The 26,094-nt window shown below is 40.3% G+C and overlaps 1 protein-coding gene across 1 annotated transcript in view; it reads left to right on the forward strand.

The window, feature by feature from the left end:
- The window catches only part of SPATA16 (spermatogenesis associated 16), a 117,116-nt gene that overhangs the window by 21,869 nt on the left and 69,153 nt on the right, over nucleotides 1-26,094 (forward strand). Inside the window, exons 2-3 of the mRNA XM_077827197.1 lie at nucleotides 1,972-2,117; nucleotides 12,891-12,980. Coding sequence (XP_077683323.1) covers nucleotides 1,972-2,117; nucleotides 12,891-12,980 — 236 coding nt within the window. The remainder of the gene's footprint in view (nucleotides 1-1,971; nucleotides 2,118-12,890; nucleotides 12,981-26,094) is intronic.

A 26,094-nucleotide genomic window follows, 5' to 3' on the forward strand; every position in this document is an offset into this window, starting at 1 on the left:
TATACACCGTGTATAAACTGCTAAAGGATGAACTAGTCTGGCAGAAAATCTAGATCCCTCAAATTATTTAGTCAGCTGGCCTTGAGGTTCCAAAGCATTAGAGACCTTGTCTGAGGATTCTTGGAGGATATGACAAGATAAATGTCATCTTTATCTCCAATAGGCTGCAGACGTATGAGCTTCAAGGCCAGGTGAAGAGCTATGAAATATCAGCTGTAAATCTTAACAGTTGGCAAAGAAAGCTCCCTCAATGGAAAAATGTGTATAACCTGCAATGGGGGATGGAGCAGGATAGCAGGAAACAGATCATAAAGGAAGACCAGGTTATCCTCATCCCCTAAAAGCATAAGGATCTTTATAAAACATTTTTACTTGCAAAGTAGGTATTGAGGTTATCTGTTAACAAGGGAAAGTTAGTGTTAGTGCGATATATTCCCACTTCTCTGCTATTCCTGGCTGTTCTTGTAAGGGGCAGGGAGAAATCTTGAGAGGAAGTTTTCTCTGTAAGCCAAATGACCTGTGTATCCTCAAGTATAGTATACAGTTGCAGGTATATTTCAACTTGAGGACTGTAACTTTCTGTGATGAACTATACCATGATTTTCCTAACACGTCTGAGGATGGCAGCTCTTTTTCATAGTCTATTTGCATGTCTGGTGAGATGTGAGACCCTTGAACCTTATTGACAAGTTATTTTACCGGTCTTACGGTCACCACATATCTAGCACTCTGGATTTTCATTAACAGATTCTACTGTTACCACAGCCTATCTATTTAACACAGCTGGACTCATCTCCCATAGGACCAGATTCTAACATCCTTATTAATGTCGAATAGCACCTTAATCCATTTATAAACCCATTAAAATGAATGGGGCTATATGCTGAGGAAGGTGCTATCCAAGTTGAACATGGGATCAGAATCAGGCATAGAGAGATTTCCTTGGCACACAAAGAACAGTCATCGTCTTGATCTCTGTTGGTTCAATAATCCTTCTGTGCTTCCCCTAAAGATCTCAAAGTGCTTTGGAAATATTAATAAATTAACCCTTACAGACCCCAGATAGGTAGGTACATCTCATTATCGCCATTTTACAAACAGGGAAAGTGAAGCACAGAGTGTCCATGAGTGAGTTGCCCAAGGTCAAAAAGTGAATCTGCTGGAAGCAGAACCAAGACCTGCAATTCCCAGTCCTACAGCCTAACCACTACCCTTATAGAAAGGTCCTTTAAACTTTATTATAAAATGATTCCCTTTCATAGGCCTTTAAAAAAGCTCATATAATTGAATAGAGAAATATATTTGTGCTTCAGAATTCTGCATAGGAGATTACTCACTATTAAATTCTATACAATTTTAGAGTAATAGAATAAAACCAAGACTAATGGCTTCATCCCTATTATATTCTATGCGACTTTTCCATTAAGGCAAATAATCCTGCCCATTACCTGGGAACCGGGAGAGACAATTGCCTCCTTATTTCCCTTTGGTTTCCTTCTATTATGTCCTGGGATTTCTTAACTGTAAGACTGACTAAGACAGCCTAGTAGTCTAACATCTCCTCTCTTTTGGTACGTAGACATTCATAAATGCTTTCTGAAATTACCCTTGCTTAGGTGCCTGATCCAGAGACTCCCAGTGAATTCAAAGAGCTTGGGAGCAGGTTCTTACTTTGTGAATGGGGGAAACATGGTTATCTTTTCTAATAGTGCTTGGTTAGCTTTTAATTTATTATATGTTGTCTGGAATATCCCTTCTATAGAGTACTGCACAATGAAAGGTGACAGTATATTTTATACTAAATTCATAGATAAAGTGTGTATTGATTGTTATTATATTAATATGAATATTTAAGGTCAGAGTATGTTTCACTTAGAAGTCAACTTTATTCATTCTTCAGCTAACAAATGCATTTCTGCGTAACAGAAGTATATTGCAAATGAGTAAACAATGTTTTTATTTCTTGGATAGCTCTGCAGTAAAGGTGCAGCTTTAGGGAAACCCTTTGATGCATCCCCCGAGGATATTTCAAGTATTGCCAGTTTTATTGAAATGAAGCTTGTAACTTGCTACCTAAGGATGAGGAAGCCTGACCTGGCTCTGAATCATTCTCACAGGTAAAAATGAATATTGATTAATGTGTTACTAGGGCTTGAAGCAGGGAAAAGAAAAACAAGTATACATTTTGGACTGGAAGGATTTGCAGCAGTTAATTATCCAATCCTATGACAAGAAAAGGGGAATCAATAATTCACCTTCAAAAAAATCCCGCTTGGAATAGGCTAAGAGGAATGCTGGGAATTTGGTTATTAAGGCAGAGTGATGCTAGAAGGCTCAAATAATTGGAAATGAGATATAATCCCTTTCTGCTCGTTATCAGTTCAATGTCAGGCCAGAGGTGATTTACAATTCTTTCCATCAGATGGTTCTTTGGTGGTTGCAGCCACTATCCACATTTCAGAGAGCAGCACCACAGTTGCAGTCTCGGCAGAGAAACCAGAAATCAAAAAGGCATGAAAATCAAATGCTCCCTTTGACTCTTTGGAGTCAAGATTTTGCCTGGATTCTCCAATCAGTGTTCAGGCACATTAGCAGAAGCTTACACTGCCATTCTCCATCCTGCACCTGTTCTGTAAACAAAGGATTTCACTCTGTGGCCTGCCAGTCCACCACTTTTCATTATCATTAAGTATATCTGAATAAATATTACAGTTAACACAAGTTGGGTTTTTCTTACAATTGTTTTAAGTGAATGTAAATGAAGGAAAACTATTGTGAAAGAGACAACTTGATTATATCTAAAAAGAAAGGTATGTTTGTGCCTAATACACTAGAGAAATTGGTGACAGACAATTCATCAGTATAAAAATATGATCCCTGTCATGGTGCTAAGCTAGTAATTTGCTACATTAAGGGCAAGTGATGTCAGGGGGAGTTCTGCATGCAGATCTACAGTGATTTATGGCACTAGGTGTTTGTGCCCCCTGAACAACTCTGCTCTGTAAATGACACACCACCTTTCTTAAAAGATTGTGCAAAGAAAAATACCTAAAGTTTGCTTATTTGCCTACTTTTGAAAACATGATAATGGAGCTCCCTGCCTCATTCTAACCACCATCCCCAAGATGCACACCATAGTAAAATGGGAGGCTGACAAATGTATATAAAATGAATGGGCAAACCTTTTTTTGCATGTTTTAAAAATACTAGGATTGCAAAATATGGCCCTGATTCTGTAGTGAGCTCCATGCTGGGGAACCCCAGTGCCTGTTGCACAGACAGATGGTGGGGCCTTTCTGTATTCTGTGGAACTCTGCCCATACGGAGTCATAGCAGGAGATAGGGGCCACAGACAGAATAAATGAAGTTGGATTAGGATCTCTGGGTTACTGAAGGAATAAAAGATCTGGTGTCGGGTTGGGGTGTTTTCTGTTCCTTTTTTTCTTGCATCTGATTTTAACAAACATTCTAACTTGCTTTCCTTTTAATTAGTATAAAGGAGAAATGAAAATCAATAATGACTGAATCCTCAATTTAATTCAATTAATAATGCAGATTATGAAATAAATCTACACACTGTGCTTGTCAGACTGTGGAGCTGCAGGAGCAGATACAGACAGTACTCCAATATGAAAATATTCTGAGATACTATTAACATAAATACCAAAAATGAAGCATAATCAATATCTGTTTCTCAAAAAGAATAAATAAATAAATTACTCTGAGTACGCATACTATAAATAGCTCTTAGCCATCAGTTATCCAGTGCATGCAGAATTTTGCTTCCTACTGAGTTTTTATGTCATCATTGTGTTGCAATGGTTAGGTTGTAATCATGAATCAAAATTAAAATATTCATTTCTGCATTTATTTGCATGTGCTAGACTATCTTTATTTAATTTCATGTAAATCTCACAGTTCCTGCATACACTTTAGAAGCCTTATTAACTAAAAATCCTCACGCATCTTTGTGTGTGTACGCTTTCACTCTGACCCAAAGATGCAAAGCTGTTCTTCAAATGTCTGCTCTTGCATGCTGTTCTTAACTAGGGTCTGGTCTACACTACAGACATATATTGGTATCACTGTGTTGCTCAGGAGTGATGTAGTTATGGCGACCTTAATCCCCTGTGTATGTCAGTAAGAGAGCTTCTCCTGCCAACATAGCAAATGCCTCTTGAGGAGGTGGATTAACTACACCAACAGGAGAGCTCTCTCCTGTTAGGTTAGAGTGTCTTCATTAAAGTGCTACACCAGTGCAGCTGCACCAATGCAGCGTTTTAAGTGTAGACATGCCCCTAAATATACGAGTTTTGTCAGTTGTGACACTTCCTTCCAAGCATGTTATATAATAAGTATATAATATGCTTAAAAGAAGCTTGCACAATGTTACAACTGACCAAACTCCAGTGTCTAGGTTAAGAGGAGTATGCTGGTTCGGAGAACAGCTTCCCCACTAACTGAATGAAAGAGAGACATTTCCATTGTCCTTGGCTTTTGAGCATGTATCGGAGGTAAAGATGGGCTCTTCCTTACAACGGGAAATAAATCGGCTGGTTATTATTCTCAGGACTTGAGGCTGCCTTTCTGCACTGTTGGTAACATGAGAGAGAGGACATCCATTGGATTTTGACCATTTGGCAGGCTGACATAAAAGATGCACGCTGGGTGATAAAAGGCTATTAGAAACACTCCTAATTCATCACCAGTGTGAATAAATGCATCTGAGTTGACCTAGCCAAACAGTCACCACAGTAACTTATTTGACCACTAGCCTAATCATTAGGTAGCTAACACCCAGTCTAAACTGGTAAAAATACACTATTCCAATAAATACTGAATCATACAGCGTTTACATCCCCTGCAGTCCTCTTGGCCCAGGCGTTATGGCATATACCAGGGTTTAATTATCCTAATAACCCCATATGGCTTGCCGAGAAATTAGATTTTTCCCCTTTGTTGCAGAAGGCAATTTTCAATTACACCAGATGGCAAAACAGTGAAGGTCTAAATTTTACGTCAAGAAACTGACTGGAACCTCAGAATTGTGTTGAGACCTTATGTTGCTCAACCTGATCTCCAAGGTTGATTTTTATTTTATTTATTTATTTATTTAGGCTCCAACTGAAAGCCATTTTGAAACAGAACACAATGTTTCAGTTCATCAGTCTACTCTATTGAGCCTGTCCTTTTGCTTAAAGAGTCTGGCCCAACAGAGAAATACAGGAAGCTGCATTCATGTGAGGAAACACAAGCAGCCGTGCAATGGCATGCATGACTATGTAACCAAGAGGAGCTACTATGATTTGGTTTTCTCTGTGCACCTTTAACATTGAAGAGGGTGGAGATGCGCTGTGATTCAAGGTGGAGGATCTGGCAAAGTGAGACAGAAATTCTGCTTTTTCAAGGAGACTTCAGATTTGTGCCTAGCTTTGCTGGTATTTCCCCCCGCTCCCCCCACTCCAATGAAAACTAACTGACCCCTGACCCCACTGACTCCACACTGACCCCACGTGCTTCACAGCTGGTGTGTGGGGGAAAATAGCACAGTATCTTTGTATTTTCAAGAAGGCACACCCTCCCCACCCCCTGCACACACATTTTCTCAGAGATGCTGGTTCCTGAGAATTCTCATCAACCTGGAAGATTGCAGGAGTACAGAATGAGAAATTCCAGGGCAGATATGTTGTTGGAATTCTTGTAAATGGAATTTTCCTCAAGTGCTGGAGGGGTGCAAGTGTTAGGAAACAAAAAGGAGCTTTGGCCTCATCCTCACATCTCAGATAACTACACAAAGGCCAACAGAAGTTGTTTTGTTCCCTGCGCTGTTTTGTCTTATGACTGTAATCTATCCAGCACCACTATGGTTGTGGAGTCCATAAAAGTGCAGATTAGAAATCCAGGACATTGCCTGACTCCTTCAGAAGTTCAGGTAGGATAATTTAGCGATAAAATGTAACTATCCAACCTGGTCAACTAGCAGGACTTCACACCCAATGTTATTTCAATGAAAAGATAGTAAGTTTTCTGATGTTGTAGCAGAGGTACAGAGATGGCCAATCCTTTGGCAAGCAATGGGCATATGCTCCCCTCCATTGAGCATTGGAAAATAAAAAGCACAGAAATGCTGGGTGGAAAAATTAGGTATGTTATGGAGGACCATCTGGAATGAAAAGTTTACTATGCTCTTCTTACCAAAAAACCGCTGGCATCCCCTCAACATATGTCCTTCAAGAAAAGGAATGTGTCAAGCAGGAGACAATGAAGAGTCAGGGGAAAACCACCCTTTGTGGCATGTTTCCCTCTCTGAATGGTGTAAATTATGCCTGACAAAGCCAGAATTACTTCTGACTTGATGAGGGTTGCTGTGGACGGTCTGAGAACTGTGGGGTTTAACCCAGGTTTCTCTTCAAACCTCACACTTTCTGCAGGTATTGCCACCTGCTAATTCTGCATCTCCCTTCCAAAAATGGAATGCATGGAGGACTTCACCCTCAGCAAACTCATGTCCCTTTTCTACTAAGGCTGCTTCTTCTGTGCCTTTTTATGTGTTCAGTGGAGGATATGGCCCTTTGTAACACCACTTGCACAATGTATGGAGAGGCATATTGCTAATGTAATTGTTATGTGATAACTAATTGATAATAAATAGCCTGGTGACAGCTTAAGGTAATGCAGTTAGTGGAATCAAAGGGAGGAAAAAATAACTATAGATGGGAAGAGAGGTTTGCTGATAAAACTGGAAAAGGGAGAGGAATTGAGACCAATGCTGATGATTTTTGGAAGGGAAAGGCCCTAAGATATCGTATACATCCCTCCAACCCCATGCCCTCACTAACACCCCCTCCCTGCCCAAAAGAAAAGAATATACAAACTTTCTGGAGAATCCAAATGAGTGGCTTCTAATAACCTTTAGCAAATATACGGGGTACATTGCAATTTACATAATTGATAAGCAATTATTTAATACAAGGCTATTCACTTGAGATGTTCTGAGACATCATAAGCTAGATGAGCTTTAAAAAAAACCTAGCATCCCACAATAGAATTCCCTTCTCTTATGCTGCATTTTGAATATTTCTTTGTAATACAACTGCTTTATGAAAAACATTTTCAGTTAACATTCCCCACCTTTGAACTACATTTTATTTCCAGGGCCAATTACGTATTTGTTATCCAATAGGGTTGATCCTGCCCCACACACTCCCATTGACTTTGAGGGTGACTAATGCCCATAGTGTGTACTATTTTGTAGGATTCATTCAAAAAGAAGCACCTAAAACAGCTTTTTTTTCTCCTTAGGAGAAACACAGTTCATGACAGAAAAGATTAAAGCAAAGTCCAACAGGTTTTATGCAGGCTGAGATAAATATCCTCATCCTAAAAATGACAGCAGTTGTAAAGATGTTAGTGAAATTTGGTAGTCAAGAAATTAGTACGTGTACAGTTGGGAAATCAGTCAGCAGCGGATTACATGAATAAGACAGGAGAAAGCAGAATCTGTCCACCCGTATTAGAAATAGCTCAGGCTCCTAAACTGGATGCTTTGAAACAAGGCCTTTCCAAATATCCTTTCATTTAGCAAGTAAGGAGAATGTTCTCCTTGTTCTTCTCCTTCATAGCTAATGAATTGAGAGCTGGCGGGCAGATTTATCTCTTGGTTTGCAATTCAAAGTGATTCACCACTGAATCCTATGTGCAAGAAGAGAAATGTTTAGCATGGAAGATGCATTCTCCTTTCCTGTCAGAAAAAAAGATACTATGTATATGAGAAAGCCTTGGTGTAAAAACCCCTTCATTATGTTTAGACATGAAAGCAGCTTCATGATATTTTTTGGTCTGTGTGCTAAAAATGTCCTCAGCTGTCACAGACACTATATTCATAGCTAATTCTGTTAGGCTGTACTAAAAAAATCTGATTACACAAAACCAAGTTGTGTCTCACACAGGGAGAGGGAGAAACAGTTGTCTCACCAACAATGCTGTGATCCAAACCCCATCAAAGTCAGTGGGAGTCCTTCCATTGATATCAGCAGTTGTTGGATCAGCTGTAGTGAAGATTAAATTTGAAAAGTTTTCAAACTAATTTTCAGGTTACCATAGAAGACATCTTAGGTTGTCTTCTGGGCAGGCATTCTCCAGCATGCACATAGCACCATTCACAGATGCAGCCAGTGGGGAGGTAATAGGGTATATGTCCTCCGGCTTTTTAGCTCCAGATTTTTATTGTCCTGTTGATATCCCTCTCAGGGGGGCTGCAGGTGTCATGAATTTCTTTAAATGGTCCTTTCCTCCCCACAATATTTTTTTTTGTGGTGACACCTATACCACCATGTTCTCAGCATCATAGAGAGATTGCTAATGACAAGTGAGCTCACACTCTTTCTACCCTCCAGAAGATAGAAGCAAAATTAACGCAGCCTCTGCTGAAGAAGGTATGTGCAAATAGACCATTACTAGGACAGTGTGAAACAAAAGGTCAGATTACTTGCAGCAGTTTTCATACATTTTATTATGAACTCAAACTTGGGCCCATTTTTCCCTGTGCTGTTCCTCCCAAATTGCCACATTTCATGGGGAAAATATTGCCAGTTTTGCACAGTTCTAGTCATTTTATGGGCCTACCCAAACATTCCAGATAGCTTATTCGCTGGCTGTATATGAAAGCTTTCAAAAACCATTGACACAAATTTTGAGAAGAACTCCAAGTCTTGTATGCTGGGAGACACTGCTCCCTATCTTCAAAACAGCACCCACAAGGAAACTTGTTCAGCACATTAAGATGGGTGTGAGGAAATGCACCACCGTATTGTTTCCCCGCAAATGAAATTGCTAGAATCACCATGTAGCTAAAAACATAAAATTCCAGACAATATGATGGGGTCTAGTCCTCGGCTGGTGTAAGGTTGAGTAGCTTCATTGCTTTTAACAGATACGCTGATTTACACCAGCTGAGGATCCAGCCAGTGGGACTGTCATTTTGTGGGGCAGGAACTGTCTTTTTGTTCTGTATTTACAAAGCACCCACCAGAACAGGGCTGTAGTATGATTAAGGTTCCTAGGTGCTACTGAGAGACAAATAATAATTATAATTATTGTAAGAGAGACTATATCATGGTGGATTCAAACAGTTCTAAGACTAGTGTGGTGAGTACTGGACTTTAGATAATGAGCTACCTGGAACATACAGGAAAGAAAGAAAAACAGTCCCAAGTTAAAACTAAATTGTATAATAATCAGAACTTGTCAGTCTCACCTATATACTGAATGTATAACTACGGAAAACAATGGGGCCATGCCATTTTACATCAGCTGAGGATCTGGTCCACTCTGTATAATATTATCTGGTACATTACTGCACATAAATTGTGTATCACAAAATGTTACACATAATGTCCAGTGACTTTATTTGTATAATTATTGTATATCAGTGATGTGTGTTCCTACTAGTGTATAACATTGCTGCATATTACACCTATCTATACATCTCCTTGTGTAGGTGATGTCATACCAGCCATACCTATCTGACTGTATAAATCAACATTGCATCCAACATTTACTTTCGTACACCTGGGCAATTACCTGTAAATACCTCTATCAATTAACAATGTTAAAGCAAATGTTTGTGCAATAAGCTAGGAGTGCATTACATGCAGATGTAGACACCACATATGTCAGCTGGGAGAAATCCTGCAACTTCAACCACGAAAGCACAACCCCAAGCCACTTCAGTTAAAGAAATCACTATGTTCTCTTCTAGGAAGTAGCCAGCTTTTAGCTTTTCTGTGCCTAGCCACCAGAGAGGGACATGATCACAAGCACTAAGCCAGTGAAATACATTTGTTTACTTGTCTCTTTCATCTATAGAGACATCGCCTTAACTTTTTTTCTACAAAGGCTAACTAAACACAATGTGCTGGTAGGTAGCTAAGATGTTCCTCTTAATGTTAATCAGATTTTTAGAGCTAAATCCCCATTGCAGTTGGGAAAAGCTGCAATAAAAAGATGTGCATCTCTGGAGAAAAGGAAGAGTGAGGCTGATGTTTTCCAGAGATCAATTTTTATACAGCAACTTGCCTTTCTTGCTGCATCTGGTGTTTTTGGAGTTCAGAAGTCAGGTTGAAGGAGAACTAAAGGTAGAAAACTATGGTCAAATACGTACACCTTTAATTCATATGCCCTGATAGCTCTGGTGGGAGAAAACTGATGTCTGGTTTTCTTTTTTTTTTTCCCTTAGAACTTGAAGAAAAGATAATAGGACAAACCCTGTATTATTTTTAAGGGAAGATGTCAAGATGAAAAAATGAAAATGTCAAAAAACAGGTTGATATACTGTATTACTTAAAAACTGTTTTGTTGAGAAAAACTGACCAAATGATTTAGGAAAGGCATTTACTGGACAGTCTTTGGATTACACTGCAGATGAAAAATAAATGAAAATCTATTTCATGTTTACTTTAGTCTAGTCACTTTAAGGGTGGGGGGAAGAGGTCAGGGGAAAGTCTGGCAAGAACACAAGATTTAATCTTCAGACATACGTTTTTTATTTACAACGTTTCCAATTAAAACTTCTTTTGCATGTAAATTGAGAAATAGTTGTTTCAAAAAATTTTATTAAAATTCCTTTCTCCTTATGATGTTCCCCCAAAAAGCACATCAGTAAAATTTCAGTGGAAGCTTTGCACCCAGTGGTGAGTGATACTTCTCCACATGATACACACATAGCTCTTCATGATCCTCTAGTACATCCACTAGGCCCATCTCCTTCACTGCTGGACCTTCCCCCTTCATTTTTCTTTCAGCACCTGTCATTGTACAGAGTCCTTCTAAATCTTTGGGTAGCTGGCCTGGTGTCGTGTACAGTCCATGGCTGGTTTCAGAGTAACAGCCGTGTTAGTCTGTATTCGCAAAAAGAAAAGGAGTACTTGTGGCACCTTAGAGACTAACCAATTTATTTGAGCATGAGCTTGAGATGGATATTGGAGCAGAGACTTGTTCTCAGTTTTCACAGCCTCGCAGATTCCCACGTAGTTGGATGGACCTCCAGTCTGCTCTCATTTTAGGGATGGGCTTCCTGGATTGTTGCTTTTCTTCTTGATCTCTATTTGTATCATTCATTTTCTTTTACATGACCCCCCTCTCACTCCTGACTTTGCTTTTTTTTACCAAAAGTGGCTTCTCAGATCTGGAGATAGTATTACCCAGGTCATGGGCCAGCTTTACCCATTTTTAGGTTCATCACATGACACGAATGATAATTATTCTACAAAAAAGCTGCTAAACCGTAGTGGTATTACTGTGTCAAACAGCTGTTCTATGTAAATCCACAGAACTGGGCATGCCTGGGAGTGTACGCATCTCTGAAGATATAACAGCATTCAGCTGAAATATCAAATAATCAAAGGTAGTTTTTAGGTCTCCGCTTATAGCAAGTGAGTTAGATATTTGTCGTAGGTTTTAGAGAACACTATCATATTTTTTCAGTATAGAGTTTATAGATAGAAAGAAGGAGTTGATCTTCTTAAGATTAGGAATGAATCAGGATGAAAAAGGAGAGCTGAAATCTAATTCTTTGAGATTCTGCTACAATTCTGTATTTATTATAAACCTATCAGAGTACATCCTGCTCTAAGACTTGTAGAAAACGTGTTGCTAACTACCAGGAAATTATTGATTTTTTTCATTGCTGTTGCTTAGCTGTGGTAGAGCCGATAACTTGAAAAAAAAATCGATGTTGCTATTATCAAGTGTTGACTACAGTTTATAACTGCAATAATCTCCTTTAAAATCTCTTCCTGCAGCACCAGTTATCATTCAGTTTGTTAAAGTGTTAATGCCTTAGGCATACTGATCATTAAATGTCAAAAATATTTGAAGTCCTTTGGGATTGCTTTCTTGCTAAACTCGTTTTTGGTGTGCCTCAGAGTCTTTTGAACTTCCAAGTTCTCCAGCATTTGGTTGAAAAAATATAGTATCTGACACAATATCGTCTATCGTTGGTAACAGTGGTCAACCTTTTAAAACGATGGTCGCTCACTACAGCTAAATTATAATTAACATTTCAAATGACTGAGGGGGGGTTGGGTGCTGTATTCTAGATAAATCCTTGTACCGCCCTTATGACTGTAGTATCTAAGTCCTTTCTAGTAGTGAAATTGTGATGTCAGCAAAGCAGAAGTAGGATCCAGATTCATCCTGAATCTCGGTCCCCTGCTTACACCAAAAGACATACTGCCTGTCTATTCTAATAGTATAGTGTATACTAGTTTTCCTTACACCTCTTATTGATGTAGGCCCCACTTCTGCAATTGGATCCATGTGTGAGGATACCCGCAGTCAGTGAAATCAGTGAGGCTGAGAAAGGTACAAGGATTCATCCCTACAAATCCAACCTGCATGGGACTATCCTTTGTTACAATTTTGGAAACACTCTCACTGGCTTTTAGGATTTTTTTAATTAGTTATGTATGAATAATTCCTTTAAGATAATAATGTAAGATTCTCATCAAACCCAGAAATATAGATGACAGATAACAAAGGAAGTTCTACAATAATATGTGGTATCTTTGCTGATGTTATATGCTAGCTAAGTGCAGTATAACATGCGCACACCAGGAATTTAATAGCTGTTTCTATAACAATAGGCAAAGCTATAAATGAAATTGCATTTATGACACAACTTTAATAGACATTTTAATAATGCCTGTTCATCCATCTTAGCTGTCAAGGGAGAAAAAGTGATAACGCATTATTGGGGTTTGGGAGAAAGATTTTGAATTGTGTATAGAGAGTGTGTACAGCATGTGCCTTATTCAGATTTTGATATTAATGATCTTTTAATCGTGTAACAATTTGAGGTTTACCTTGAGCATCTCTTTTATATTTCAAAGGAGCATTATTTTGAACCCAGCCTATTTCCTGAACCATCTTCGTCAAGCTGCTGTATTTAGATGGTTGGAACGATATTCTGAAGCCGCAAGGTATGGTTGGCATTTGTGGATTTTCTACAACTAAAGATTTCCCTACAGCTCCTTCATTCCAGCTGTCAGTACTACAGACAACTGGGGAAATTATTTCCTAAAGCTCATCCATACTAGGGACATCATCATGTGTCCATGCTTCATTCTAGGGGTCCATGACTTTGTCAGAATCCCTTGGTAGAATCAAAACTATATAATACTTAGAGATTGCTCCTCCTTTCTATAGTCAAGTGCTACTAGAGGCCCTGACACTGCACCATGAAAGTCCATGGCAACTTTGGTTTCAGCGAGCATAGGATCAAACCTATAGGAGAGATCTGATCCTGCTGCCCTTATTCACATGAGTAGTCTCACTGAAGTCAATGGGACTGTTCACGTGAATAAGAACTGCTGGCAGGGGTAAAGTCTTGCAAGATTGAGCTTTACTTGTGTGTTCATACGGGGAAAAAGCGTAGGTGTTGTGCAGCAATGGTGCAGCGCACTGGCACTACCAAATGGTGGAAACCGTAGTGTCGGCAGGGAGCAAATATTATTACCACCTGACAGGTTTACATGAAAGACGTTACCTTCCAGGAAGTGAGTGATGTTGCCTGGTGTAATGCAAGAGATAGCTATGTACCTATGTTACTGCTTCTACTCAGCACTTATATAGAACCTTTCATTTGAGGAGCATAAAGCGTTTTACAAACCATTAGTGAATTAAGACAGAACAGGTATGAATTAAGTAAGAGATATAGAACAGTCACTTCACTCACTGCTGAAATCAGCCACCTGTGGCATAGAACATGGCAGCTGTTTAACAATGAATGGCAACCCTTACACAAACAGTTTAGTATGGGAAGGGAAGAATACTTTATCCAATCAAAACTTCAGAGAGAATTTAGGGAGACCACTTGTAATTATCTCTGGTGAACTTTGCCCAGGAGCTGTGATTAACACCCTGTAAACCTTGTCATGGGATCTTGGATCACAAGTGATCTGTATCTTGGTTTTACATCTCATTCTAAAGAAAGTACCTCCAACAACACAATGCTCTCTAACATCTTGCTGGGGTATTGGGTCAGTATTGATTCAGAGAAAATTGCCACCTATTGAATCACCAACACTCAAGGTTCAGTGATCTTACACAGTTTTAAAGGTTATAGCAGGAGACAGCATTATTCCATGACTGGCAAGGAAGCCTGATTAAAGCGTGTATTTTCAGATCCGTTAATTCTCTGTTATCCCACCAATGGGCAAGAGGGTTTTACTTGAAACCAGGTAGAAGAATGTATTTTTCACTTCCAGGAGTTGATCTTTTCTAGAAAGTAATGCATAGAAAATGAAAGTATCTGAGAGCATAATGTGATCCAAGGAGAAAATGAGGTGCTCCGATATCTAGTAACAAAAAAACGGTGGTTGGTGTTGCTGCAGATAAGTAATCATTCAACAGGAGTACTGCATCAGCAAGCAGGAAGGAAATGCGTCAGCCTTTTTTCATGTCAGGAAGCTTTCATGGAACTAGTTGTTTTTAAATGAGATTATTATGTATTTTGCAAAGGAGGAGAACATTCTGACAGATGGAGACCAAGTGGATCCAAATAAGTGACAGTAGTATTGTGAGTTTAGCTTAGTTTAACGTAGTATTGTAATAACTGTGTGGAGTTTTTGTTCCAGCCTTGTGTTAAACTAAGCTAAGCAGCAGCATCTCTTTTGAGTCAGTGGTACCAGTCTGACCCTGTTAACAGTGTAGAATGCAATCTGTCTGTTACAAATAGACTGCAGTATGCAGGTTTTAGCTGCAGTTTCTAAAAGTCTAAATATGCTTTTGTTAGCATGAGCTGTCATTTATCTTTGCCTGCACTATATATGTGAATGAGGTTAGTGTGTTTCCTTGTGTGATTTTTTCTCTCTTAGTTATTATTATACATACCCAGAACATTGTTATAGGCTATGAACAATTGTTTTTGGTGGAGGTAGCATATATGTATACAGCAAATGGGCAGGAATAACTCAGGCCACCTGGCAGATTGTGGGTGCCCAAGATAGAGAACTATTGACCTCTTTGAGGATATAGCAGGCTAAATTCCCTGAAGGAAATTCTGTTCTCTGTTCCAAACTGAGAGATGATGCAGTCAACTGATGTACGTTAGACCCCACTGCGTTCAGTTCGACTCCTTCATACTTACTTACAGCTATTCTCTCCATATGTAAGAAGACTGGACTGGTATGAGTTACACGCTGACAGGGCCAGCTCTAGCTTTTTTGTCGCCCCAAGCAGCGAAGGAAAAAAAATACCCCAAGCCTGGCTGAGCTGCGGCCGAAGTGCCGCTGAATACCCGGACGTGCCGCCCGGGTAATGCACGGAGTGCCACCTCTTTCTATTGCCCGCCCCAGGCACCTGCTTCCTTCGCTGGTGCCTGGAGCCGGCCCTGCACACTGAATAGCTAGAGGTACAAGTTAAAGTAGGGTGAGAGGTCTTGTAATTTTTACTACCTTCTGGCTCCTCAGCGTAACTGACACCAGCTCAGGCTGCCTCAGACATTGGTAGAATGGATATAAGTATGAATGTGGCACCCTGAATGCCAGGGAGTCTAAATCAGTGTGAGCAGTTGAATGTGTATCACTGCCTGAATTTGGCTCCATGTGTCTAAATGACTCCTGTATGTGACTCTAATAGGGTTGCCAATTTTGGTTTGATGTATTCCTGGAGGCATCATCACATGACATAATCTTTACTTAAAGATTAATCTCTAATTCCTAGAGACACCAGGACAACCCTGCAGGGTTGGCAACCCAAGACTCTAACAGGCTGCACTTCATGCAGTGTGCGGTGTTGTATAGTAATCCCAAAGGCACTGCTTGAGGGATCAGAGCTTTGAAAAATGAGCAGTTCTAGGAGGTGGTAGCCACTGACTCTAAGACGTACAGTACCAAATATTTTAGTAAAAATGTTTCTCCTCCAAAGTCATCTCTGAAATTTGGAGAAATGGATTAGAGGGTGGGAAGGAACTTGGAGTCTGACAGGAAACTTGCTGTATTGCCTGTAAGTAAGAGAGAGCATCTAGGGAAGTTAATGAGGGCAGTACAAAGAGAGTTGTCATTAAAACTCTCCCACTGAGGGATGTGGTAAGGCAGTAGTCAGAGAGAATGCATTTCCTGCAGAAATAAATGGGCAAACCAGGGGGCGTAGATATGAAAGCTATCATTCTTCCCTACCTTGCTAATATATGTTACGTATGATCTAACCTCTTCAGCTGGAGCAGGCTTGAGCCTGAGTAATACAAAGTGAAAATTTGCAATGCATAAAAACAGTTAGGCTCCATATTGAGTTTGAAACCTGAAGTTCAAAGTCCAGAAGCGTATTTTTCCTTCTTACAATAAAACCATTTCACTGCCATCTTTTTGCTGCTCAGAATGCTGTACTGCCTAGTTTAACTGCATCATCTTCTGTGAGGCACTTACGATAGTACTTTTTGTAACCAGCTAGAACACTAGCGACTTGGAACTAGCTGTATAAAAGCAGAGGAAAGTGGATCAAAGCACAGACTCATTCTCCCTATGCCAGAACAGCTCATATTCACCCGTGACTCCATCCAGGATAGTGCTAAGCAGTGCTGAAGGAAGAAGAAGGTTTAGGATCTTAATAGCCACAGTATGGATGACTCAGCTGTTTACTGCTTCCTTTTTAAAATGGCATTAGATAGTCCCATCAGCTCTATAGCAAACCAGACTTGATAGTTCTGAAACTCAGCATTTTGTCTATTACAGGATCTCTCTCTCTCTCTCTCTCTCTCTCTCTCTCTCTGCATGAATCTAGTTCCTGGTCCCATTTTATCCAAACCCTCCAAATTTGTACAGTGTGGTAGGGGTGGATAAATAGTTCTGATTTATCACTTAAACGGCATGTGTTTGAACAGTTTAGTGTTCCTAAGAAGTTTAGTCATTCAGAAGTTTAGTCATTCTGTTCTTAGGAACAGTATAACTTTAAATTTCACTAAGGTGCTATCACATAAATATCGATCCTATATTCTTCTCCCAAAGCCATTAATTGGCTTCCCTCTACACTTACCTGTTTCATGGGCTACTTCCTGTTAAAAAAAAATCTACACGCTGTTTTTTGCTTTTCAAAAAATGGAGGACGGTCTATTTATCTCTCTACTGATTTTCTTTCAGTTTACAAAAAACAAAGTAAAAACCATTTCTATAAAAATCTGTTGTCATGGAAACCAACTTTGTTCTGGTTACACTAATGAAATTCCCGTTGGGGCTGCATGATTTGCGCAATGTTAACAGATCTTGTAGCGAAGGTTATTTTTATACTAGTATCTCAGCCCCTGTGAATTTCTTGGGGGTCAAGATAGAATGAACTTAAGGTAGTATCCTGTGCAGTGCTTCTTAGTATGCCGGAAAATCATTGCAGCAGAGGAAGACGTAGCCAGTGAAAGAATCTTGATATCAGCTACCCAGATACATCCAGTGAAGCAAGAATCCTTATGTTGGGCTGGCTCAACAATGAAGTCTTTTGGGGTGCCATTTACTACTGCTGATTTCAGGAACGAAGTGCTCAGAGACAAGGGAACTATTTTGCATTTGCTATTCATGATGGCATAAATGCCAGTGCCAACTCTACTGTAAGCAGCATGCATGTGTGATGGCTGCCCTTCTGGATGACACACTGGGGATTGAATCTGGGACTTCCAGAACTAAAAGCACAAACTATTACAGCTTGAGCTAAAAAGCCAAGGCTGTGTAACTAGGGGCTGTTTCAAGTCCTGTCCTCTGTAGACTGGCACAGAGAAGGGACCTTAACCCATGTTTACCAGTGGGTTACATAAGGATGGTGCACAAGGCATGCAAGTATCATTTAGAAGTTTTAATGTATGGACTAGGCAAAGAACACACCTAGTGAAGGACACTCATGACTATTCTATGCACGCATTATCTTTGCATTTCTGCCCAGTGGAAGTGCTTGCCATATTTTGGACCAGCCACATCCCTTTTGACTGAAATCACATACTCTGCTGCCTTAATAATGTCTTGTTGTCTTAGAAACTCATACCTAATAGCATGCTCTTGTGCATGGGTAGGATCTCATTTGAATGCCCATATTGCATGCCGACTTTGCCCTCCTTGCTACATCCTTGCATAGATAAAATAAAGGAAGAGTCTAACCCACCCTATCCCACATTATTTTGCTTATTTTCCTTCCTCCTTGTTTCCCTCCTCGTTTCTTACTGTAGTGCAGCCTGATGAAAGCATTTCTTGTTAGTTACAGTCACTGACTTCCTTCCCAGAACCAGGAGGCAGGGAGACCTCTGCTGGCGAGAATGACAATTTGTGATGTCAGATTTTTCAGTATTGAAGGAAGAAAATGAATCTGGGGGGTTTTCTGCAAACAAGGAACGGAGATTTTCCACTATGCATGTGCTATTTCCCCAGAGAAATATTACAAAGGAGCACTTCATAAATTGCAGCTAAGAAAGAGGCTTTGACATTTAACAGGATCAGTCAAAGCCCAACGGAAAGTCCATGCAGCTTATTATTTAATTTGACACCAATATATGTTGTCAGTCTGTATCCAAAAAAACCTAGCTGTTATTTCTATGCTCTACTCATTATTCTTTTATCACTCTCAAATGTTTGAGTGTCAAACAATAATTCATTCAGCTGAAGCAGTGTCAAAGACAGAAGGCAGCTTTAGTTACTAATATTTTTCACTAAAAGTAAACAGCATTATTGATAGTACAGGATTTGTCTTTATAGAGGGGACATTGAGTGTATCAGAAAAGGGAATACAGCCAAACTGAGGAAGTATCAGTTATGACTTACAGTGAGTATAGATATTGTTATTCTAAAAGTTGTATCAGCGACCTGTTTTTAAGCCATTCATCCCAGTTACTCCATTTTTTCTCAAACAGTTCAGCTGTTAACCTAAACACGCAGTATGGGTTTCCATGCCTCTTGAGATTTGCATGACACGGATCTATGCAAGCCACTACTTGTTTGATATTGTGTCACAGAGCATCTGAGATCTTGCTGTGCTTAATGACCTGTTTTCCGAAGTGCTTCCTGTCATTTCTTTCCTTTAAATTTTGTCCTTTCCAAGTACATCTTCTCTGGTTTTTACTCTACATTTGCAAGGTCTTTGTTTCCTTACATAGTAGTTGCCATTTAAAAAGGTAGCATTTTTGTAACTAATTATATTAATCTCAATACAACACAGGAAAATATTGCTACTTACTACCAAAAGACAGGTTCTTTTAAAAAGGCAACCACTGCACAAGAAGAACTACTGACCTGGTGGTTAACACTCCTTTATTGCCCCGCTGGAGACTTATTTTTGTTTCCTAGTAATGGTCTCTCACTGCCTAAGCCATCTGGGACTCAGAGTACAACAGAACAGCACTCTCAGCCCTTGAGTGCTTTGTGTTGCTTCTCCATATGATAAAGGTTCACTGTTGGCAGGTTTCCTGGGAGTTCTATTCACTCCTCTGCAGCCAGTAAGATGTTAGCTACGTCATGAGCCACAGGGCTCCTTTTACTGCATTTGGTAGCTATTGCCATATCCGTGTATACACAGTCATCAAACCCTGATTGTGCTAATTTCACACCTCTCTCCTGTATTCAAAATTCTGTAGAAACCAAATTTTGTTTATCTGAAACTCTGATTATCTGGTGGTTTCAGATATCTCCAGAGACCTTAAAATAATCAGAGTTTCCCTTTATTCATGACCTGGGACAGATGTTTAAACCTGAACTATTATTTCTTTGTTCATGCTCCAAGTTAGCTAATTAGGTAAAAAAGGAACTGCCTCCAACCCTATTCCAATTTTTTTTTATATATATATATATATAATCTTCTTTCTGTTTAGAACCTCCAGAAAATGTAAGCGTACCATACCAGAAGAGGATAGTGGTTCACCTAGTCTGATACCTTGCCTCTGAGGGGCGGTATCAGGATTTTGGAAAGGAAGGTTATGAAATCAGAATAACATTAACACCAGAAAGACATAGGTTTGTGTATTAGAGACAATCTTGTAGGGCTATTAAAACTGCAAAAGAAGTATAACTAAATTTTCCATTTGAAGATTGAGACCCAGCTAACTGACAGTACAATGGGGCCCTGATTTGGATCTTTAGACACTATTATAGAATCATTCAAACCATAGAAATATGGAACTGGAAAGGACCTTGATAGGTCATTTAGTCCAGTCCCCTGCACTGAGGCAGGACTCAGTATTATCTAGACCATCCCTGCCAAATGTTTGTCTAACCTGTTCTTAAAAATCTCCAATGAGAGAGATTCCACAACCTCCCTAGGTAATTTGTTCCAGTGTTTAACTACCCTTACAATTACGAAGTTTTTCCTAATGTCTAACCTAAATCTCCCTTGCTGTAATTTAAGTCCATTGCTTCTTGTCCTGTTGTCAGTGGTTAAGGAGAACAATTTATCACTGTCCTCTTTATAACAACTTGTTACATTCTTAAAGACTATTCTCATGTTTCCCCTCAGTTTCCTCGTCTCCCCACTAAACACGTTGTTTTCAGTCTTTTCTTATAGGTCATGTTTTCTAGACCTTTAATAATTTTTGTTGCTCTCCTCTGGACTTTCTCCAATTGGGCCACATCTTTCCCAAAGTGTGGTGCCCAGACCTGCACACAACAATACTCCAGTTGAGGCCTTATCAGTGCTGAGGAGAGTGGAAGAATTACTTCTTGTGCCTCACTTACAACCCTCTTGCTAATACAGCCCACAATGATGTTTACTTTTTTTCGCAATAGTATTACCTTTTTGACTCATATTTAGTTTGTGATCCACTCTAACCCCCAGATCCTTTTCTGCAGTATTTGTTCCTAGGCAGTCATTTCCCATTTTGCATTTGTGCAATTAGTCATTCCTTCCTAAGTGGAGTACTTGCATTTGTCCTTATTGAATTTCATCCTATTTATTTCAGACAGTTTGTCAAGATGATTTTGAATTCTAATCCTATTCTCCAAAGCTCTTGCAACTCCTCCTAGCTTGGTATCATCCACAAACTTTATAAGTGTACTCTTTATGCCATTATCCAAGTCATTTATTAAGGTATTGAATAGAACCAGATCTAGGACAGATCCTTGCCAGGCCTCACTCGATATATCATTCCAGCTTGGTTGTGAACCATTTATAACTACTCTCTTAGTGTGCTTTACCAACCAGTTGGGCACCCACCTTATAGTAGGTTCCTCAAAGCTATATTTCCCTAGTTTGTTTATGAGAAGGTCATGCGAGACAGTATCAAAAGCCTTACTAATGTCAAGATATATCAAATCTACTGCTTCCTCCCTATCCACTAGGTTTGCTACCCTGTCAAAGAAGGATAGTAGGTTGATTTGACATGATTTGTTCTTGACTGTTATTTATTACCTTATTTTCTTCTAGGTGCTTACAAATTGTTTGTTTGATTATTTGATCCATTATCTATCCAGGTTCCAAAGTTAAATTGACTGGTCTATAATTCCCAGGGTTGTCCTTATTTCCCTTTTCATAGATAGGTACTACATTTGCCATTTTCCAATTCTCTGGGAAATTTTCCCATACTCTGTGAGTTCTCAGAGATAATCACTAATGGCTCAGAGATCTCTTCAGCCAGTTCCTTACGTATTCTGGGATGTATTTCATTAGGTCCAACCTTGAAGACATCTAACTTGTCTGAGTAATTCTTAACTTGTTCTTTTCATATTTTAGTCTCAGATTCTAACTCATTTATACTGATGTTCACTATGTTAGTCATCTAATCGCTGCTAACTTTTTTGATGGAAATTGGAACAAAAAGGGCATTTAACACTTCAGCTGTTGCTGCGTTTTCTGTTATTGTCATTGAGTAGTGGACTTACCCTATCCTTGATCTTTCTCTTGCTTCTCAAGGACTTGTAAAATGTTTTCTTGTTACCTTTAATGTCCGTAGCTCATTTAATCTTGCTTTTTGCCTTGGTCTTTCTAATTTGATCCCTATATGCTTGCGTTATTTTTTTGTATATATTCATCCTTTGTAATTTGACCTCGTTGCCACTTTTTGTATGACTCTTTTTTGAGTTTCAGGTTGTCAAAGATCTCCTGGTTAAGGCAAGGTTGTCTCTTACCATACATCTTATCTTTTATATGCATTGGGATATTTGCTCTTGTGCCCCATTAATGATTTTTTTTTAAACTGCAAACTTTCTTGAACTCTTTTTTCCCTTAGACTCGCTTCCCATGAGATCTTGCCTATCAGTTCTCTGAGCTTGTTAAAGTCTGCCTTCTTGAAGTACATTGTCTTTCTTCTGTTGTTTTCCCTCCTACCATTCCTTAGAAGCATTAACTCTATAATTTCATGATCACTTTCACCCAAGCTGCCTTCCACTTTCAAATTCTCAACCAGTTCCTCCCTGTTTGTTAGAATCAAATCTAGCACAGCATCTCCCCTAGTTGCTTTCTCCACCTTCTGTAATAAAATGTTGTCTCTGATGCATTCCAAGAACTTGTTGGATAATCTGTGCCCTGCTGTGTTATTTTCCCAATGGATGCCTGGGCAGTTGAAATACAACATCACTACCAAGTCCTTTGATTTGGATGGTTTTGTTAGTTGTTCAAAAAATCATCATCCACTTCTTCTTCCTGGTTAGATGGTCTATAGGAGACACCTACCATGATATCACCCTTGTTTTTTTACCCCTTTTATCCATACCTAGAGACTTTCAACAGGTCTGCGTCCCACTTCTATCTCAACCTCAGTGCAAGTGTATACATCTTTGATATACAAAGCAACACCTCCTCCCTTTTTTCCCTGCCTGTCCTTCCTTAGTAAACTGTACCTTCTATGCCAATAATCCAGTCCTGTGAATTATCCCACCAAGTTTTGTTGATGCCAATTATGTTGTAATTGTGATTATGCACTAATATTTCTAGTTTTTCCTGCTAATTCCTCATACTTATTGCATTAGTATACAGACATCTAAGATGTTCATTAGATTTCCCCTCTATATTCCCGCTTGTCTCTCCTTTGTCCCTGATGTGATTGCCCATATTTCCCGCAGATTCTGACCTGTCATCTAGCTCTCCATGTTTTAGATTTACCTTTGAGTTTTATCTCCTGCCTCTGTTGAACTTCATTTAAAGACCACCTCACTGGGTCAGTCAGTCTGTATCTGAAGATACTCTGCCCCTTCCTTGATAGGTGGACCCCATCTCTGCTCAGCAGTTCTTCTTGGAACAGCATCCCTTGGTGGAGGAAGCTAAAGCCCTCCTGGTGACATCATCCCCATAGCCATGCATTCACCTCCAAGATGTGTCTGTCTCTGCTTGGGCCTACCCTTGACCAGAAGGATCATGAGAACACCACCTGAGCCCCCAACTCCTTCATCTTCACTCCCAGGGCACTGTAATCACTTCTGATCTGCTTGCAGTATCATTAGTCCCCACATGGATGAGCAGCATGGGGTAATAGAGGGTCAGATGATCCTAGGCAATCTTTTTGTAATCTCTCATATATGGGCCCCTAGCAGGCAGCACACCTCCTGGGATACCAGGTCAGGCCAGCAGATGGATGCCTCCTTCTCCCTTAGAAGGGAGTCACCAACCACCACCACCTGTCATTTCCTCTTGGGAGTGGTGGCAGCGATCCTTCCAGCCTTGGGGAGTCAGGAGCAGCGAAAGCTTCCTAAATGTGGGGGGCTTCCCGCTCCCCCCATGCCACTCCTTTCCCCCCGAACTCCTGCTCTCACACCGCTCCTTCTCCCCAAGCCCCCACCCTCACAGCACCCCTTTTCCCTGAGGCCACGCCCCCACGCTGCCCCTTGCCCCAAGCCCCCCATCCCCTGCTCACTCTTCTATGCCCCCTCCTCCCTGTCGCTTGCCCTTACAGCCAGTAAAAAGTGGTGGAGCCATGGTCCCCTGGCTCCCCCTGTTCCAGCGCACCTGTTGGGGGTACATGCCCTCTCCTCCTCCACCCTTGGGGAAGATTCCTCATCCTATTTCTCACGTTATTGTAATAGTACTAGTAATAATAGATGCTCTGGGCCAGTGGAGATCACTGAGTACACCTCAGGTGGGGAGCAAAACTTACTTTCTGCCACTTATCTGCCTTCTACACCTTCTCTCAATCCTGGCAGTTCAGGCCAGTTCAACACCTAGCACAATTTAGAATAGCCTGAGGGCTGCTCTAACTTGCACAGAGTTGTGATGGCCTCCTGTGGCCTTTTGCACCAACAAGGCCACGCTCCCTGCTGCTCCTGACATTTCTCTACATTAGAGGACCATAGGGGATGGTACAGAGGTGTCCACATCTCAAGAGGAGAATCCCGCCGCACCTGGGAAATCCTCATCTGATCTTTAAGGCATCCTTAAGTCCTCTCTTAGTTACCAAAGTGGCACCAAGAGGACTTTAGCAGGTCTGAAGATCTGACTGTGTGTCTTACTATTGCCAGAATTTATGAAGGGAAATGATTTTCCAGTAATAATGGTAGGGTTTTTTGTCCTTTTCAGAAATCTAACACTTTGGTGCATTCCATACAATTGTGCATGTTTATCATAATTACACCTTCCAGTTCTCATCACAGACCCTTCATGCTGTTCTGGCCATATGCTTTCTATTAGAATCAGCAGTACTCATGTATCTACAACTTTCTTTGATTCTTTTAATATGTATCCTTTAAGATTAAGACAGACTTCAGGATCTGTTGTGGTGTTCTTCAGTTCTATATAAATATCTTGTTGTTTTACAGCACCGAGTGGCCAGATTGAGCAGATATAGCAAGCATTTTTGAATCTAGCCTTACTACCTTAACACAAGCTGGGTTTGGCTTTGTTGTGGTGGCCCTTAATAGGGCACAGGTGTTTAACTAGTGACTGCTTTCAAAACTTCATTTGGATATAACAAAAGACTTCTCGTTTTGGAAGAGCCATTTTAAATGTCAAGCAGATCCTTGAACAATTGCCTGTGCAATGTCCCACTCTTCGATGCATGTGCCATTAGCACTTTAACCATCCTGAAAGCAGTGACCATTGGGGTTGTGTGCATGCCCCCTTGTGGTGGTGCTCAAAGTGCAAGTACATGAGAAGCTGCAACCTCAGTAGCTCTCATTTCCTTTACTGTTCACGTGAGGGGCTTCAGAACCAGCAGCTCCTTTCCCTATTCTCGGTCAGGCTTTAGGTGAGTTGTCAGGGGTTTGTGGAGTTGGTTGTAGGTTTTGGTAAGCAGTGCTTAGTTCAGTCCAAGCTTGACACCAGTACAGACTTCAGACTGGATGGCAAAGGGTAGCACTACATCAGAGCAGATCGCGGCAAGGATAGGAAAAAGCTATGTGCCACCATGCCAATCGACATGGCCTCCGAATTGTTCCTTTCTTTGTGGGCAAATAGCTGAAGGAAGAATTTGTGACGCATTTCTCATTGTGGCAACAGAAGAAATTCTCAAGAGAGAGTGAGGGAAAAGACTAATTTCTAATGGGTAAAAAAGGGTAGTCTCTGTGGTCCATTGCTAAAAATAGAGGGTAAGAATGGAAACTGCCTGACAACGTCTTGGTGGTCATTGCTGGTCCTGCTATTAAACTTAGTACCTTCCATCTGAGTTCTCAAACATTTTGGCTATTAATGAATTAAGCCCCCAGTACTCCTATAACACAAGAAGTGTTATTTAATTTACAGGTGAAGAAGCAAAGACAGAGACTAAGGCCAATGTTTTCAAATGCAGCCACTAACTTTGGGTTTGTCAGGTTTGGGAATGATATTTCAGTGGTGCTAAGCCCGTGGTACTGCCTCTGACTTCAGCTGGAGTTGTGGATGTGCAGCTCCTCTGAAATTCAGGCCATATTTAAGGTGTCTCAAGCTGAGCACCACGCTTTTGCCATTTGGGTCTGATTTACTCAGTGTCATCCAAGGAAACTATGGCAGAGCTGGGAACAGAACCCAGATCCTAATCCCAGTCCCGTTGCTTTAACCAGAAAACCTAAAAAAAAAAAAAACTTTGAAGACAAGAGGTCGCTTTCCATGTAGGATGGTTCACTGGTAAAGCCTATTTATTTGAACTGGCTTCCTAATAAACTGCCAGCAACTACTTGTTCTCTTTCAGTCCAGATTATCCATGCACATTTGGTGCCACCTGAGCAATATGAGTAA

The sequence above is a fragment of the Eretmochelys imbricata genome, chromosome 9 (genome assembly GCF_965152235.1).
Source record: "Eretmochelys imbricata isolate rEreImb1 chromosome 9, rEreImb1.hap1, whole genome shotgun sequence".
Classification (NCBI taxonomy): Eukaryota; Metazoa; Chordata; order Testudines; family Cheloniidae; genus Eretmochelys; species Eretmochelys imbricata.